Genomic DNA, 16,703 nt, shown 5'->3' on the forward strand with positions numbered 1-16,703 from the left:
TGATCTTGTACAAAACTTCTACCTAGTCTTGGGTGCCTGGGTGGCTCAGTCAGTTGAGTCTCTACCTTTGGCTCAGGTCATGATCTCAGGGTCCTGGGATTGAGCCCACATTGGGTTCTCTGCTCAGTGGGGAGCCTGCTTCTCATTTTTCCCTCTCTCTCTGCACGTGCTCTCTCTTGATCATTCTCTCTCTCAAAAAACTAAACAAAATCTTTTTAAAAACCCAAAACTTCACAGCACATCTGTTTACAACATGGTTTACTGAATATTTTAAGCCCACTGTGGGGATGAAAAAAACAAAAAAAACCCAAAAAACCCAAAACTTCTACCTAGTCTCACTCGTGGGTGAGTTTGATTTAGGATGGCTTAAAATTCAGGCCCTTTTTCTCTATCTACAAAGATAAGTGTTAATATTCAGCACTGATATCAGAAAAAGTATTATGATCTTATAATCTTGATTGAGAGCTGGGGTATGTATAATCCCAATAAGTTTGCATGAGTTGAGATGTTATTGTGCCTTTGCTTTTTAATACTAAATGCTTACACTTACTTCATATTTACCTTGAAATAATTACTGTGGGTCAGGCCTGGATGAGCCCTTATCATGGATTATCTCATTTTTGTTTCCCAATCACACTAGCCTGTAAGAAAATTTTAGCCATTCCACCCAAGAAAACCTTGAAATTTAAGTAGGTTCCTCTTTAGTACGTGGTGGAGCTAAGACAGTGACCCGAATATGTTTATTTCAGTTGATTTTCTTCAAATTACGTAGCATTACTATGATCTTGACTGCAAATATTTTAAGTATATAATGTCAGAGTGTGAAGATGATGGACTGTTTAACAGTACTATTTTCATTTAGAAATGTGGTATGTTTTTCTGTTTGCTCTTAGTTTGTCCCACTTTCTTCACTGTTTTAATATTTAAAAAATTGTTTTTGCTTCAGATAGTTTTTCTTCAACTAGTTCTCCCTGAATTATTTTCATAACTCCAGTGCTTTGCTGTGGCATTATATCATCTTTAGAATATGTCAGACTGTAGGGAAATTTGAGAGAAAATCATAAAGATTGTTTATTTCCAAGTGAATTATTTGTACCATTTTCTTTTAACCTAAATAAAGTTGAACCTATACTATCTGTTAATATAATTACTTGTGAGGCATCTCTTTGAATTAGGAAGGCTGTGCATTTTTCTTTTACACTCTGTAAAATTCTCCAACTGTGAAAATACTGGGCAGTAGTTTAATGAAACAATAAAGAAACAATATAGGAAAAGTTGAAAGGATCTTTTGTACCCTCCCTGATTTCTTTTTTAAAGATTTATTTATTTGAGAGAGAGAGACAGAGCAATAGAGAGAGTGACAGAGAGAGCATGAGCGGGAGAAGCAGACTCTCCCCTGAGAAGGGAGCCCGACTCAGGGTCTTGATCCCAGGACTCTGGGATCATGACCTGAGCTGAAGGCACTTAACCAACTGAGCCACCCTGGTGCCCCTCCTCTCTGATTTTTAATGATATTTAAAACACAATTCACATAAGTCAATTATAGAAGGAAAGAACACATCTGTTATATTTTGAAGACAAATTTGTCCTTAATAGATTGTGAAGGTTCGATTTTACTTCCTACAGCTGGTTGAGTCCTCTCTTCCATGTTTGCAAACTCCACACTGGTCCCTCAGCTTCCCAGTACCTCAAGCACATGTAATTTTCCTCATGATGCTCAGACCCAACCACAAACCACAGTAACACCCCAGAAAGGGCATTGTTTTGGGATCTTAAAGACTACATTCCCTTGCTTTCAACATCCTCCTTCCAATAGATGAATAAAATAAATAAATAAAAATTGTTTTCCCATTTGATACATCAATTCTCAAAACATGAAGATTTGAATTAACTTAAAGCCTAAGTATTTCCTTTGATGCCTTTAATCCTCTTTTTACCCTTTTGTTAATAATCATTTATATTTAAATACCATTTATACACACACACACATACATGTATGTTATATATATCAACATCAGAAATTATTTCCCCTGAACAAATTAAGGGATGGTCAATATCACCATGAGAGAACAGTGGTAGGGAGTATACAAAGTTGGTGTAATGTTAGGGAAAAACTATTGCCTTGCCCACGATAAACTGCATTCTCAACTGTTGCTATGCACCCATAGTCAATATTTGTTATTCTAAAGAGCTTGTTATTTACAAACAATGATAGAGTTGTCATGATACAAATTATACATTCACTCAGCTGACATAGCTTTCCTTTTGTCTTTGATTATGTTTGACTCTGAAGTTAGTAATCCCATCTTTGACATAACTTCTAAGAAATAGATCTGCATGGTCACTCCTTCTGGATGCTTCCAATGGAGAATGTTATTCCACTGAGAGTCAGAATGCTCAAAACCAAGCTCTCTTACATGTTCTCCACAGTGGAGCCTCGTTGCAACATATCTTAATATTATCACTTATGCTAGAAACCTTAGTTGCCTTTCCCTGTCTCCATTGTGTATATTTTCAGTGTTTCATAATCTTACCAGATCTATTTTTCATACTCTATCTTCTTCAGATAAATCTTATTGCCACTGCTTCATTCAGGCCTTTATCATCTAGATAATGGCCTTAATGTCTTCCTTGTTATGATTTTCCCCTTACACTGTCTCCTTCTCTTTCTCTTAATCAACGCCCATGGGTTTACACAAGAATCTAATATGTGATGTGGATGCTATAGTGAACAAAATAGGCAGTATTTCCCGTGCTTGTGCAGCTTGCATTCCAATGAGAAGTGTCAGCAGTAATCATGATAAATGGATAAATTACACAGCATGTTAGAAGCTGATAACTACTGTGGAAAAAGTAGAACAAGGTAAGGAGGAAAGGAAACAATGGTTGAAAGAGGGAAGTGTGGAGAGGTGTATTCACTTAAGATAGGTTAGTCCAAGGAGTCATAAGAGAATGACATTTGAACAAAACTTGAAAGAAGTGAAACAGCAAGCTTAAAAATATTTTGAGGAAGAGCATTCCAGACACAGGAACAGCATGTCAGAAATCTTGAGGCAGGAAGATAACTAACATGTTCAAGGAGCTGCAAAGAGCCAGTGTGGTTGGGGCAGAATAAACGAGGAGAAGAGGAGAGGGGATGAGTTCAGAGATTAACAGGGATAACTGGGTCATGTGACATTTTTAGTTTTAGGAAGGGCTCTAGCTTTTACCCTCAGTAAGATGGAAGACCATCAGGGAGTTGTGAATAGTGAAAAGAAATTATCTGAATTATTTTTTGCAAAACATTCTGGTTGTTGAGTGGAGAGTATCTTTTTAAAAAACAAAGACCATTACAATATTTCCCTGCTTTAAAATATGCTTTTTTAAGTCATACTGAAGATAAACTTCCAGTCTCCCATAATTGACTATAAACTCCTCATCTTCTGATACTATACATCCCGATACTATACCTCCCAACTGATCAGAAAAATCAGTCCGCAATATATGATTCCATAGTTAAGTGTTAAGGCTGAGCACTACAAACTACAACTTGATAAAAATGGGAAAAAAATACAAGTAGAAGTCATCAAGGAATTACTTTGTGTGGGTGTTTGAAAATGTGCTTTGTCTCAAGGATAGATAAAACCAATTAGAGGAGAAAAGAGAGATGAGGGTGAAGGATGCTGTATAAGCAAAGGCATAGAATTAAGAATGTCCAGCTCCATAGCAATTTATGCCTGTTGGGGAGAAATGGGACAGAGGGAAGCCAAACAGAAGAGTCAGGACTTTGATGACACCATATAAGACAGGAAAATTATAGATTTTTAAGTAGAATAAAATAATAAAATCCGTTTTTAGACAGTAGCCTGACAGATAGGTCTGATTTATTGAGGAAAAATGAACAAACAAAAAAACAATTCTCCTAGGAGTCAAAACTTGTGCTCTATCTAAAGGAGCATGCCCTTGTCATATCTTGGGTAAAATCAATGACCTTAGGTGAGTGATGCTTTTGACCAAAGAGGGCTTCTGTTATTTTCCCAGAAGATTTATGCCTGGCCAAAGGGAAGAAAATGGAATTGAAGACAAAGGAAGTTATTTGTTTTCTCTGGGCTTAGGTGTGTGTATTGTTGGTATGTATCAGATCCCAGGCCTTTCAGTGATGTTTACCGTCAGACGTATAATATCAGCGTGTGACAACTACATTGAGCCAAAAGAACATGGTAAACTCTGATTTATATAATAAAGTTGATGTTTTGTTTGTCAGGTAACAGAAACACGGACTGGTCCTCTTGGCTGCAGTAACTATGACAACCTAGATTCTGTCAGTTCTGTTCTGGTTCAGAGTCCTGAGAATAAGATTCAGTTGCAAGGTATGTGGCTAAAATTTCATTAATTCTCTCCCAGTCTGGATAACAATTATCCAGTTGTGATTTCTTTCTTCTTCTTCTTCATCTTGTTGTTGCTGTTGTTTTAAACATGCTGTACATGCAGTACTAGGCTGTTAAAATTCTCATAAAAGGCTAATTTCCTAATTTTTAACTGATAGTAATGTTCTAGACCAGATGAAGGAAATGTCAAAATTCACTTTACTTCTTAAAATAGGTAATCTGTAGTAATTGAAAATGTATCGTGATAATATTTTTACTTCCATTACAGTAATCTTTGTCTCAATATGTGGCAGTTTTTTCATAGGTCTGTCTGGGTTTTGACATTTTCCTCATAGATTCTAGTAAAAGTTGTAACTATACTTATGCACACAGTAGCATGAACTGTTGACATTTTAAATATAACCTAATATCGTGGCTAGAACTGCATTTATCCTCTGACAGATAGAAACATATTTGAGAATATATTAACAAAATATTTATATTTCCATTATAAAGGTGGATTATGTGAAAATAGTAATAATTTACCTTTTTTTCTATTCCTATAATTTGTGAGATACTTCAATAGAGGATTTTTAAATAACTTGTAACAGATATATACTGCCCCCAAACAGGTTATTGGTGTGTGTACTTACTCATTCATACGGGTAAGAAAGGTTATGAATACACATGTGTAAACCTGTACTAGTTGAAGAAGTTCAGAAAAGTCTTTGATGACACATTGGCTAAGTTAAGTGGATTGATCAAAGGGATGATTTCGAGTTGTTCTTTTCTAGTCTACCTTTTCTCTTGTCTACCTTTTTTAATTGCATAAGTTAGAGCTGCATTTACATTATTCAGTTTTACATAAGAATGTTTAAAATTTCCAGAAATTCTGACATTTTTCCTCAACTTTTCAATTTTGAAAAATGTAACAGCTTTGGGTTATTTAAATTTATGGTAAATAATAAATGAATCTCGTCTACTTTGAATTATATATAAATTACAAAGAAAGTACTTAAAAATTTAAACTTTAAATGCCATCCAATTTCTCACTATCAATCTTAGATTTAAAGTTATTGAAATATTGTTTCTAATTTAAACAAATGCAATCTACCAATATTACTTGTAATTCCCTATTGCTTACTCCTTTTTAAATGTATGGATCAACTTGCCCTCAGAAAATTACGTTTCATAAAAAAAATAAAGAATATTTATATCAAAAAGATATTTATTTAATTGTTATTAACATTTATTTATTAACATGTTTTTTAACTTTTACTATTTGTGAATCACTGTGCTTAGTTTTCAGAATATTATATTATAAAAGCAAAGTTCAACCTCCTATATATCTTGGAAAAAAAACACATGAATAAGTGAAGCAACAGTTTTCTTTTGAATAATTATTGGGTCTATTTTTTTTTTTTTCAATTTATGTGAGTAACTCAGAAATCTGCACGTCTATTTATGTCTTTTTCTATTTTCTAGGCCTGTATTTTCAATTGCCTATCACAACTTTATTTGTATCCCTGTGGTACAAAGACCTTTCGAAAGATAATTTCAGGAAATCAGTATCAGACTCCTCAACTTCCCACGTGTTCTTTCTTAACTGCATCTATATTTATAGTCTAAATATTCATGTTGATTCACGTTTTCAACCTCACCTTTAATAGCAGCCTTTCTCCACTTAAAAAAAAATGGAAGCATTAGATTCTGGATCAACATTACCATGATACATGAAGGGTATAAGAGATTTTAAGTCACTATATGTGGCAATTGGAAACACTGGTGTCTCAAAGTAGAATTTATTAGAGCAAAGAAAGCATCAATAAGAATTATTAAAGGTAAAAGCATTAAGCAAAAAATTTAGGACAGAACTCCGTGATTTAAGGGGCACCTGGTTGGTTCAATTAAGTGTCTGTCTTTGGCTCAGGTCATGATCTTAGGGTCCTAAGATCGAGACTGGCATCAGGTTCCCTGCTCAGCAGGGAGCCTGCTTTTCCCTCTCCCTCTGCCGCTGCTCTGCCTGCTTGTGCTCTCTCTCTCTCTCTCTGTGTCAAATAAATAAATAAAATCTTTAAAAAGCCCCACAAAACTGCATGATTTAACTATATTAGAATTGACAGTCAGAAATGAGATGTCAAAGAGATGCACATAGTACGTTAATTCTGATTTTTAAAAAAATGAAATCAAATGTTTTCTGGCATTGAGTAAGCTGGATTTACCTGTTTGACTTTGAGATCTGTTTTGCCAACTATATTACAAACAGTTCAAAAATTGAAAAGTTGTATCTACAACTGCAAATTATTAATGACGATATATGTAATATATATAATAAAAAGTAACTCTTAAGGGAGTATTAGAAAATATTTATTGAGATTAATAATATTCCAGTGTTTTCAACCCCTTATGAATTTAACATATCAAGCAAGGTACTTCTGAGTGAAAGGGTAGAGGAGTAATGAAAAATCATTTATTGAGTCTTGGTAATAACTTTTTGGTAAAATTCCCAGAAACAAGGATGTGAATGATTCATATGATTGAATAACAAATACTTTTCCAGATCAGTTCATTCCTAATGTTTTATTTCAACAAAATTGACAGAGGACTGGTTTATTATCAAATCGGAGATTTAATGTAATTGTTAATGATAGGTCACCATGTATTTTTTTTTTTGTTTATAATAAAAATAGAATGATACTGCTTCATAAAACTATTTTGATTTTGTTTCTCTATTAATGTATTGGAACAAATTTTCTTTTATTTTCTTTTTTGATATTCTTAATAGTTTCTTATAAACCAGTTTCACAGGCCACAAGGAAGTGCAAGGACTATGTACAGCCCTACAGGAAACAAGGAGGGAGCTGAGGAGGGCCAAGATGAGTCTAGGGCTTCAGTGGGTGCATTCCTGGGGAAGGGGACCCTGAAAGGGAAACCAGACAGTCCTGTGAAACACCAAGAACAAGGGTTTAACACACAAACAGGTCTGTGGTAATGTGGCCCTGGGGAATCAAGCCCCCACCTTTGTGGAGCTGCTTCCATAACTCTGTGGCCAAGGGTCAAAGAAGGCATCCCCCCGGGGAGGGGGCCACTTCCTAAAGTGGGCATGTGCATTGGAATTCCTCATCCAGTGGCGATCCCCACTGGGGGACCCATGGGAGGCCTCACACCAGGTGCTGGGCCCATCATGACTGGAGAGGGTGACCCTCGGTCCATAAGATGGTGGAGGATCCCCACAGCCAGTTGGATATTGGGTTGGGGTCCCTGAAATCCTGGCTGCGGCAGCAATGGCAGCGGCTGTAAACAGGCCTGTTCCTTGCAGGGTTATCACCTGTTGCAATAACACACCACCCCTTGGGACTGGCCCAGTGAGTCCTGCAGGAGCCTGGGGCATCGGAACACCAACTGGGATTCCTCTGCCAGCAGCTCTACCAATCCCTGGGCTCCTGGCAGCTTGCAAAGGGCACTCGGGCAATGTCATTATCTTTGAGTGGAGGTTCTTCTACTGTCATTAAGACCAGGTCCTACCAGACCTGCAGCACCAGACCTGTGCTTCGGTTCTCTTCCCTTTCTGTTGTTTTGAGTTCTTTGTCTTGAACTCATTACAGTCACAGAGTTTCAAATTCCTCTGCTTGTTGAAAGCCTGAAGGTGCCAGAGAAGATAGGGCTGTGCTGCAGGATGCCCCTCACCCTGTAATCCAAGTGCTGCAGCATCTTGCTGCTCTGGCCAGGATTCGATTTCATTGGTACATAAAGGAATATATTTTTATTTTAAAATAGAAATGTTTTTAATGCAACAGATCACTACTTTTGGTCTGTTTAATATATGATGAACATTTTAGATGACAACCTTATCATGTCCAAGGGATTCCTTAGTTTCTCACACTGTTTTAGGTGGAACAGGAGCAAAACAGCATTGAAGAGCATGGGTCAGCTGGGCATTTTCACTTTGTTTTTTGTCTTGCTAGAACATATATTTGTGTGATGCAAATTACAATTTTCTTGATGTCTCATCAATTTTATGAATTTCTAATATATTTATTCCCCAAATATTGCTTTTTTCCTTCTTACCTCTTATTCTGGGGTTCCATTAAATATATTTTAGACCTTTCAGTCATGACCTATATATATTTTATACTGTCTTCTGTATTTTATATTCTTTTGTTGTCTTTTATTTTTCTGTATTCAATATTTTTTCTGACATATTCCAGTTTGCTTATTATCTCTTCAGCTCTCTCTAACCTGCTATTGAATCCATCGATTATTTCTTAACTCCAATTTGTGTATTTTTATTTGCAGCATTTCCATTAGACTTTCATTAATAATTTCCAGTGCCCTTCTTCATATGCTTTTTTTCACAGAACATCCTAGGCTCAGAACTCAGCTTCCTTAAGCATTGTCTCAGCACTAAGCAGACCTTCCATAATTACAGTCCCAGTGATGTTTTTACTCTATTGTTCCTGTACATTAAAAAAAAAAAAAAATCCCTAGGAGATACTCCTAAGTTACTCTGACTTATCTACCAAGGCAATGGAAGTTATCTAAGTATCAATTATTGTTTATGTTACCGGTCTGGTTAAAAAATTACAAAATTTTGAGTGGTCTGTCTCTAGACTTCTCCCCCACCCAAAAAAAAACTTTATTATTTTTAGTGTGGTTTTACAGAATTCCAGTTTTCTTCTTTTAGGGATAGATTGGTATACAGATAGATATAAACATAATCATAAATATCCAATTTTGTAATAAATAGCAATTAGGTAGGGCCAAATTTTTCCTTTTATGCTTATTTTTATTTTTTTTACTGATCACTTTGAATATTTAACTTTTTTATTAAATTTTCCTATGTAGAAGAAATGCTGAAATTGAAACTATATTTTTTTGAAATATCATAATAAATATGAAACCAGTAGGAAACCCTAAATATTAATCATATCACCTTATCTTCATTTTTGAATTATTTCTTAAGAGATATCAACGTCAGGGGCGCCTGGGTGGCTCAGTCATTAAGCATCTGCCTTCGGCTCAGGGCATGATCCCAGTGTTCTGGGATCGAGCCCCACATCAGGCTCCTCTGCTGGAAGCCTGCTTCTTTCTCTCCCACTCCCCCTGCTTGTGTTACCTCTCTTGCTGGCTGTCTCTATCTCTGTCAAATAAATAAATAAAATCTTAAAAAAAAAAAAGAGAGAGATATCAACTTCATTAAATTTGAATGTAGAAGTGATGAATCCTATCTCTAGGGCTGTCTTAATACATGGCAAGGACATGACCTATGAAACAAGTGAAATCAGTCCATCTGCTTCCCTGTAGTCAGTCTTATTGATCACTCCTGAACAATAGAATAGAGTCATATAAGTTCTGTATTATTAACGACATGAGGTAAGCATTACCATCAACATTCTGTGACTCTTTCACCAACACCACAACCTATTGTATTATGATTATCTATGTAAATGTGGGCTGATAGTCTGAAAGTAAAATGAAAATATTGAAAGTTATTTGAAATCAAGTGGTGGAAAACACATGCATGTTTCTTTTTAAAGGTTTAGGGAGGTAGGCTCTATCTACATTATGTAAAAATAACCAAATATTCTGAACAATTAAGTGAAAGAGCCAAAGAGAAAGACCAATACCTATGATTTCACTCATATGTGGAATTTAAAAAACAAAACAAATGAACCAAGGGGAAAAAAAAGAGAGAGAGAGAAGAAAGAGAGACAAACCAAGAAACAGACTCTTAATTATAGAGAACAAACTGATAGTTACCAGAAGAGGATGGGTGAAATAGGTGATGGGAATTAAAGAGTGCACTTGTCCTGGTGAGCACTGGGTGATGTATGGAATTGTTGATTCATTATATTGCACACCTGAAACTACTATAACACTGTATGCTAACTGGAAAACTTAAAAAATAAAATAAATAAATAAATAAATAACAACTAAATACATTTTTTAAAAATCAGATAATCTGAGGGTTTAAACAGCTTTATAAATTCTGGGATTCTTGAACAGTGCATGGAGTCATCATATGTTGAAAAGAATTACAAATATTTGCAATTTTGTAGGCTTAGATAATTTTCTTTTTTCTTTTGGCTTAGATAATTTTCTAATGATAATTTTAAATCCATGACTTATATATTAAATTATTTGACTTTTTTGAATATTTTAAATGTTATGCTTTTTTTTCTTTTTTTTTTTTTTTAAAGTATGTGCTTTTTTTTGTTCTTTAAGGGCTACAAGTCCTCCTTCCAGACTATCTTCAGGAACGTTTTGTACAAGCAGCATTGAGCTACATTGCTTGCAATTCCGAGGGAGAGTTTATCTGCAAGGACAATGATTGCTGGTGTCAGTGTGGTCCCAGATTTCCAGAATGCAACTGCCCCTCCATGGACATTCAAGCCATGGAAGAGAATCTTCTTCGAATAACTGAAACCTGGAAAGCCTACAATAGTGACTTTGAAGAATCAGGTAAGACAACTTTTAATGTAACATTTAAACTTTGCCAAAACAAATACTGTATTGAAATGACTACTTTATCCTTTTGGAAGAATCTATGATTACATAATTGGAAAGCCTTTTATTTAATTTTTTTATTATTATTCTTTCAAATACACATCTATCTATAACACTTCTATAACTAGTGATTTCAGTATTTTTACCGAAAGCATATATGGTGCTTTGTGTTATTACTATATATTATTGTCACTAAAATCTAGCGGGCTCTTGAGCTGATGTATTAGTCATTTAAGAGAGAAAGACTTTGCCTTTCTCAATATATGAATTTATCACCTGATTTCTCTGATATCTCTCTAGACTTTTCTAGTGGCCCCTGAGTTTCATTTGTGTGGCAAAATGCGGAGAGCATTTCTTCTGTATCTTCTTTCCATTAACATGACTCTCATGAATGTGCAACTTCACTTAACTAATGATTTTTTGAATCAAATTTAGATCAATTTTGTTTGATTTATGTTTGTGGGTTTTGGCTTTTGCTTTTTCTGAATTTTTATGAGTGCATATATGTGTTTTCAATATTGTTTCTTACTGATTGCATAACCTATAATAGCTTTCATTTCATAAAACATTGAATTTTAATAAAAGATTAAGGATGTCTCAACATAAAATTAAAAATACTGATAAAAGTATATCTAATAATACATGAGTAAAGAAAAATTAAAATTCTTAGAGTGTGGGGAGTGTAAGTATGTAATATTTAGTCAAAAGTGTTAGACTGACTTTCAAATGGGCAAAAAGGTTTAACTGCCAAGAGGTCAGACTTATATGCTTGGGTATTATAATTCTTCTGGTGATTAATTTAACCAAACATACTTTAAAAGTGACAAAATTTAACCTCTATTCATGATAAAAACCCTTAACAAATTAGACAAGGAAGGAACATATCTCAACATAATAAAGACCATATATGACAAGTCCACAGCTAACATCAGATAAGAAACAATACAATTGATTGTTAAAACAAAGCATCATCTTTTTGTGAAATAGAACCACCATATTATAAAATAAAAGGGTAGGTAAATAGATACAGGAAAGATTAATGAATTTATGATTTCTTAACATATATTTTGATCAAAATAGTACATAATAAATAATGCTTTTTGATTTTAGTAATATTTCTATTTATATAAACAGGAAAAACTGTCAAGAATCAAAGATCCTTATCCCCTTTAAATTGCTGGGAAACCTAATGAATTTCTTTTTCTATTATATATACATATTTTTAATTTTTTAAAGTTTTTATTAAATTCTACTTACTTAACATACAGTGTCATATTAGTTTCAGGTGTACAATATAGTCATTCACCACTTCCATACAACACCCAGTGCTCATCACAAAAAGTGCACTCCTTAATCCTCATCACCTATTTAACTCATCCCCCTACCCACCTCCCCTCTGACAACCATCAGTTTATTCTTTAGAGTTAAGAGTCTGTTTCCTGGTTTCCCTTCCTCTTTCTTTCCCCCTCTCTTTATTTTGTTTTTTAAATTCCACATATGAGTAAAATTATATGGTATTTGTCTTTCTGTGACTTATTTTGCTTTGTATAGTACTCTTTAGCTGATCCATGTCATTCCAAATGTCAAGATTTCATTCTTTTTTATGGCTGAGTAATATCCCATTACAGATCTATCTATCTCTATATTATATCTCATATCTTCTTTATCTGTTCATCAGTTGATGGACAGTTGGGCTGTTCCTATATAATGCTGCTATAAACATCGGGGTGCATGTATCTCTTTGAATTAGTATTTTTGTATTCTTTGGATAAATAGATAGTAGTGCAATTGCTGGGTCATAGGGTAGTTCTATTTTTAACTTTTTGAGGAAACTCCATACTGTTTTTCAGCATGGCTGCACCAGTTTGCATTCCCATCAACAGTGCAAAGCACATCCAAATCATCAAGGGAGAACTTTCACTATTTGCAGATGACATGGTACTCTTTTTAGCAAATCTAAAAGACTCACCAAAAAACTGCTAGAACTGATAAACAATTTCAGTAAAGTCACAGGATACGAAATCAATCTACAGAAATCGGTTGCATTTCTATAGACCAGTAATGAAGAAGCCGAAAGAGAAATTAAAGAATCAACCCCATTTACAATTACACCAAAAACAATAAAATATCTAGGAATAAACCTAATGAATTTCTAATTTCAAATTTCTCTTTCTAGTTTTTCCAATAGAATACTCAGATATCATGTATGAGATGTCTATCATGTTCTATTCATGTAAACCATCTGATGATTAAAAATAATCATGGAATGCAGCATTTTGAGGTAAATTACAATATATGGTAGTCTCCCTAGGGTTAAATTAAAAAAAAAAAATACTGGGGCACATGGGTGGCTCAGTCAGTTAAGCATTTTACTCTTGATTTCGGCTCAGGTTCCTGTGATAGAGACCTTCATTTGGCTCCGCACTGAGTGAAGAGTCTGCTTGAAGATTGTCTCCCTCTGCTCCTCTCTCTTCTCTCTCAAATAAATAAATAAATCTTCTTTAAAAATAAAAAATGAAAATTAAAAAAAAAAAACTTCCATCTCATATCACAGAGTTTGATAAATAGGTTAGACCAGGATATCCTCTGTGGAATTCACATCAGAATGCTACCCTTTTTATTTTGCCTTGAAAAAGTGTATTAAAATAAAAATCACCAAATGAGCATTTGGATTTTGTTTCCAGGTATACTAGTATACTGAAATAGGGCAGAACTTCCACTGATAGTAACTAGAAAGGTGAATAATTTTTTACATTACATTTTCAAAGACATAATAGATCAGAAAAGCAACAAAACTAAATGGAAAAAGATTCCTGACAAGAGGTATAAACTGGGAATTCACATTTTTCTTTCCCTCCTTTCTTTCTCCCTCCCTTCCTCTCACCCTCCCTTTCTTTCCCTTTTCTTTCTTTCTTTCTCTTTCTTTCTTTCTCTTTCTTTCTCTTTCTTTCTTCTTTCTTTCTTCTTTCTTTCTTTCTTCTTTCTTTCTTTCTTTCTTTCTTTCTTTCTTTCTTTCTTTCTATTCATTAATATGATTAATTCTGTAAACATTTGACAATTCTTGATTTAGAGTAGAAGCTGAGGACTGTGCATTCCCCCAGACAAGAAGTAGCTGGTGGAAGAAAGAAGAAAGAGCAAAACTTTTAGTGGTTGTAGAGATCAGACTGACAAAATTCTAGATTCGATGGGCCTAAAGAAGTTTAGTTTTAAGACAAGGTTTTTACTGAATTTGGATAGTGCTGGATGCTATGGAAGTATTCAAAGGTCTCTGAAAGCGGAATGAAGTTTATCACAGACTTTCAAGAGCTTAAGACAAAAACTCTCTAGAGGGAGGAGCTTGAAAATAAAACTGGCAAAGATGGAAAATGATGAATTGACACAGCTTCTACAACTGCTTTTCCCTAGGGCACATTTATCAGTTCAAGGCAGAGTTAGAAGCTCAGAACCTAGGATTAGCTCCAGGAAAATGCTGCTCTTCCAGAACAAAGAAACCAGAAGAAAATTTGGCAGTTACAGTAGATCAAAATGAGAATATTGGAGACTCACTTGAAGGTTTTTAAATACACAGCCAGTCTCCTCTTTGAAGACATTTGCCTTTTTTTGACTCTACCAGGGGCATATGACTAAAGAGAGGAAGTGAAACCTCTGAGTGATAAAATTGAATCTTTGCAGTGTTATAGACCTGAAGAAGCAAATGCTCAAAAGGTGGATAATTGAAAGTTTGGAAGGACCACACTTTAACAACAGGGGAGAACCAGAGATAGATTGAGTCTTATACATTTATAAACCAGCACTAATACAGTTTAAATCCTGATCTTAAGGAGTGGATCCTAAAAAGGTAAACTCCCCATAGTGTCTGTTAAATATGAAGAGGGTGACCTCTCTTGAGGATGAAATCATTTTCTAAAGCCTCTGCAGTTCTTTTTATATCTGATGGACATGAAACCCTAATTTACAACATATGTGAGCACACAAGACCATGTGGCTAATGTCAAAGAGAAAAGAAACCAGACAAGTGATGTAAGATGATCCAGATATTAAAATTAGTAGGAAAGATTTTTGCATAATTATAATTAAAATATTCAAAAAATAAAGGAAAGAAATGATCACGTAGATGAAAATATTGAAAAGTTCATCAGAGATCTGGAATCTATGAAAGTAGACTAAAGGACATTCTAAAACATAAAAATACAGTATCTGAAATCAATAACTCAAAGTCTTGTTTGAATAGGAGTTTTGCACAATGGATGACAAAATTAGTGAAGACAGGTTAATAGAATAGACAAAAATGGAAACATTGAAGAAAGCAACAACAAAATATTGGATAAGTACACAAGTGAGATATTCATAAAAGTTCTAACATATTTTTGAATCTGAGGCACAGGAGGGGTAAATGGGAAAATGGCATAAATAATATGCAAAGACATAATGGATGCAATTTTTTTTTTAACTGAAATCCTACACATTCAACCTACAGATAAAAAAAAGCACAGCGAACACAAACACAAAGAAAGATAAAAAAAAAAAAATCTCAGATAGACACATCATAGAAAATCTATTCAGAAAAAAAAAGGCAGAAAACATTTTTTCAATATACCTAGAGAAAAAAAATTGACGTTACTCTTAATGGAGTAACAATAGGCTTGATTTATAAAAACAAAATAAAACAAAAACCAGATTTTGACATCTTTAAAAATAAAGAAAATAACTATTAATTTAGAATTATATGCCAGTCCACAGTATTTTCAAAAATGAAGGTGAAAGCAAAAATTTGTTCAGACAAGAAATGATAGGTAAAAACGTGGAAATGCAAAGAGGAAAAGGAATACTAGAAATAGCAAATATGTACAATTAAATACCAGTGAATATCAACTGTACAAAATAATAATGTGATGTGGAAATTACATATATATGATTTTAATATATTATAATAGTTTGAAAATGGGTGATGAGTGCAAAGAATTAATATTCCCAGTATTCCCAGGTGCTGCCATTGCTGAGGATGTGTTGAGTTATAATTGATATTAGAGTGATATAAATCGAGGATATATATTATAATCCCTGGGATAACTCTAAAATAAGGAAAAAATGTTTAATTGAAATCTAGAAGAATATCAAATAAAAGTTATTTGGTTATACACCCCCCCCCCCAAGAGAGACAATAAAGTAGAAAACAAGAGAAAAATCATCTGGATCAAATAGATACATGCAGTGTAAAGGGAAAGGTTTAGATTGTCTTTTCAATAAATTGTGTTGGGTCAGATATAATCCCACTATAATGGTTATTATATTAAATATTCTATTTTTCTTGTTACATTAAATATTCTAAATAAAAGACCACAGGTCTGGTTAAAATAACACAGCAACAGTAATAATAGTAGCAATAAAAGATTATTTGCTACTTACTAGAGACATGTTAAAACTATAGATAAATTGAGGTTAAAGGGTGGAAAAATATGTAATGTTAACATTAGCCAAAAAGTACTAAATTGTAATGCAAGATATATTAACTGAAATAAAAATATTTCTTGATAATAACATAGTCAATCCAACAGGAATATATATCATAATTATTTATGTGAACTACAAAATAAAAATTGTACCCCAACAGTTAAATAGTCAAGTTAGACTTTATTTAAGACTATTGTAATAAAGGAGCAAGACTTACAGTAGGGAAAAGAGGTTGACCTCAAATCCTCTGAAACAAAACACTGGGATTAGCTCAAGGAAAAGTACTAGAAGACATGAGCAGGAAGGCTGGTCAACATGATTAGGCTAGCTGTGTTTGCTAACTGTTTCTTATTTAAGCTTGTCTTCTACTTTCCCACAGAGACTGGGAGATAGATGTGC

The 16,703-nt window shown here is 34.0% G+C and overlaps 1 protein-coding gene and 1 pseudogene across 2 annotated transcripts in view; one reads left to right on the plus strand and one right to left on the minus strand.

The window, feature by feature from the left end:
• BRINP3 (BMP/retinoic acid inducible neural specific 3) overlaps nt 1-16,703 on the plus strand; it is a 376,710-nt gene that overhangs the window by 245,757 nt on the left and 114,250 nt on the right. For both annotated transcript variants that reach the window (XM_057315546.1, XM_026517375.4), the window contains exons 5-6: nt 4,244-4,349; nt 10,572-10,808. In XM_057315546.1, coding sequence (XP_057171529.1) covers nt 4,244-4,349; nt 10,572-10,808 — 343 coding nt within the window. The remainder of the gene's footprint in view (nt 1-4,243; nt 4,350-10,571; nt 10,809-16,703) is intronic.
• On the minus strand, nt 7,057-8,066 carry LOC113268758 (small nuclear ribonucleoprotein-associated protein B-like; annotated as a pseudogene).

This window comes from Ursus arctos, unplaced genomic scaffold, assembly GCF_023065955.2.
Source record: "Ursus arctos isolate Adak ecotype North America unplaced genomic scaffold, UrsArc2.0 scaffold_2, whole genome shotgun sequence".
In the NCBI taxonomy this organism is placed as follows: domain Eukaryota; kingdom Metazoa; phylum Chordata; class Mammalia; order Carnivora; family Ursidae; genus Ursus; species Ursus arctos.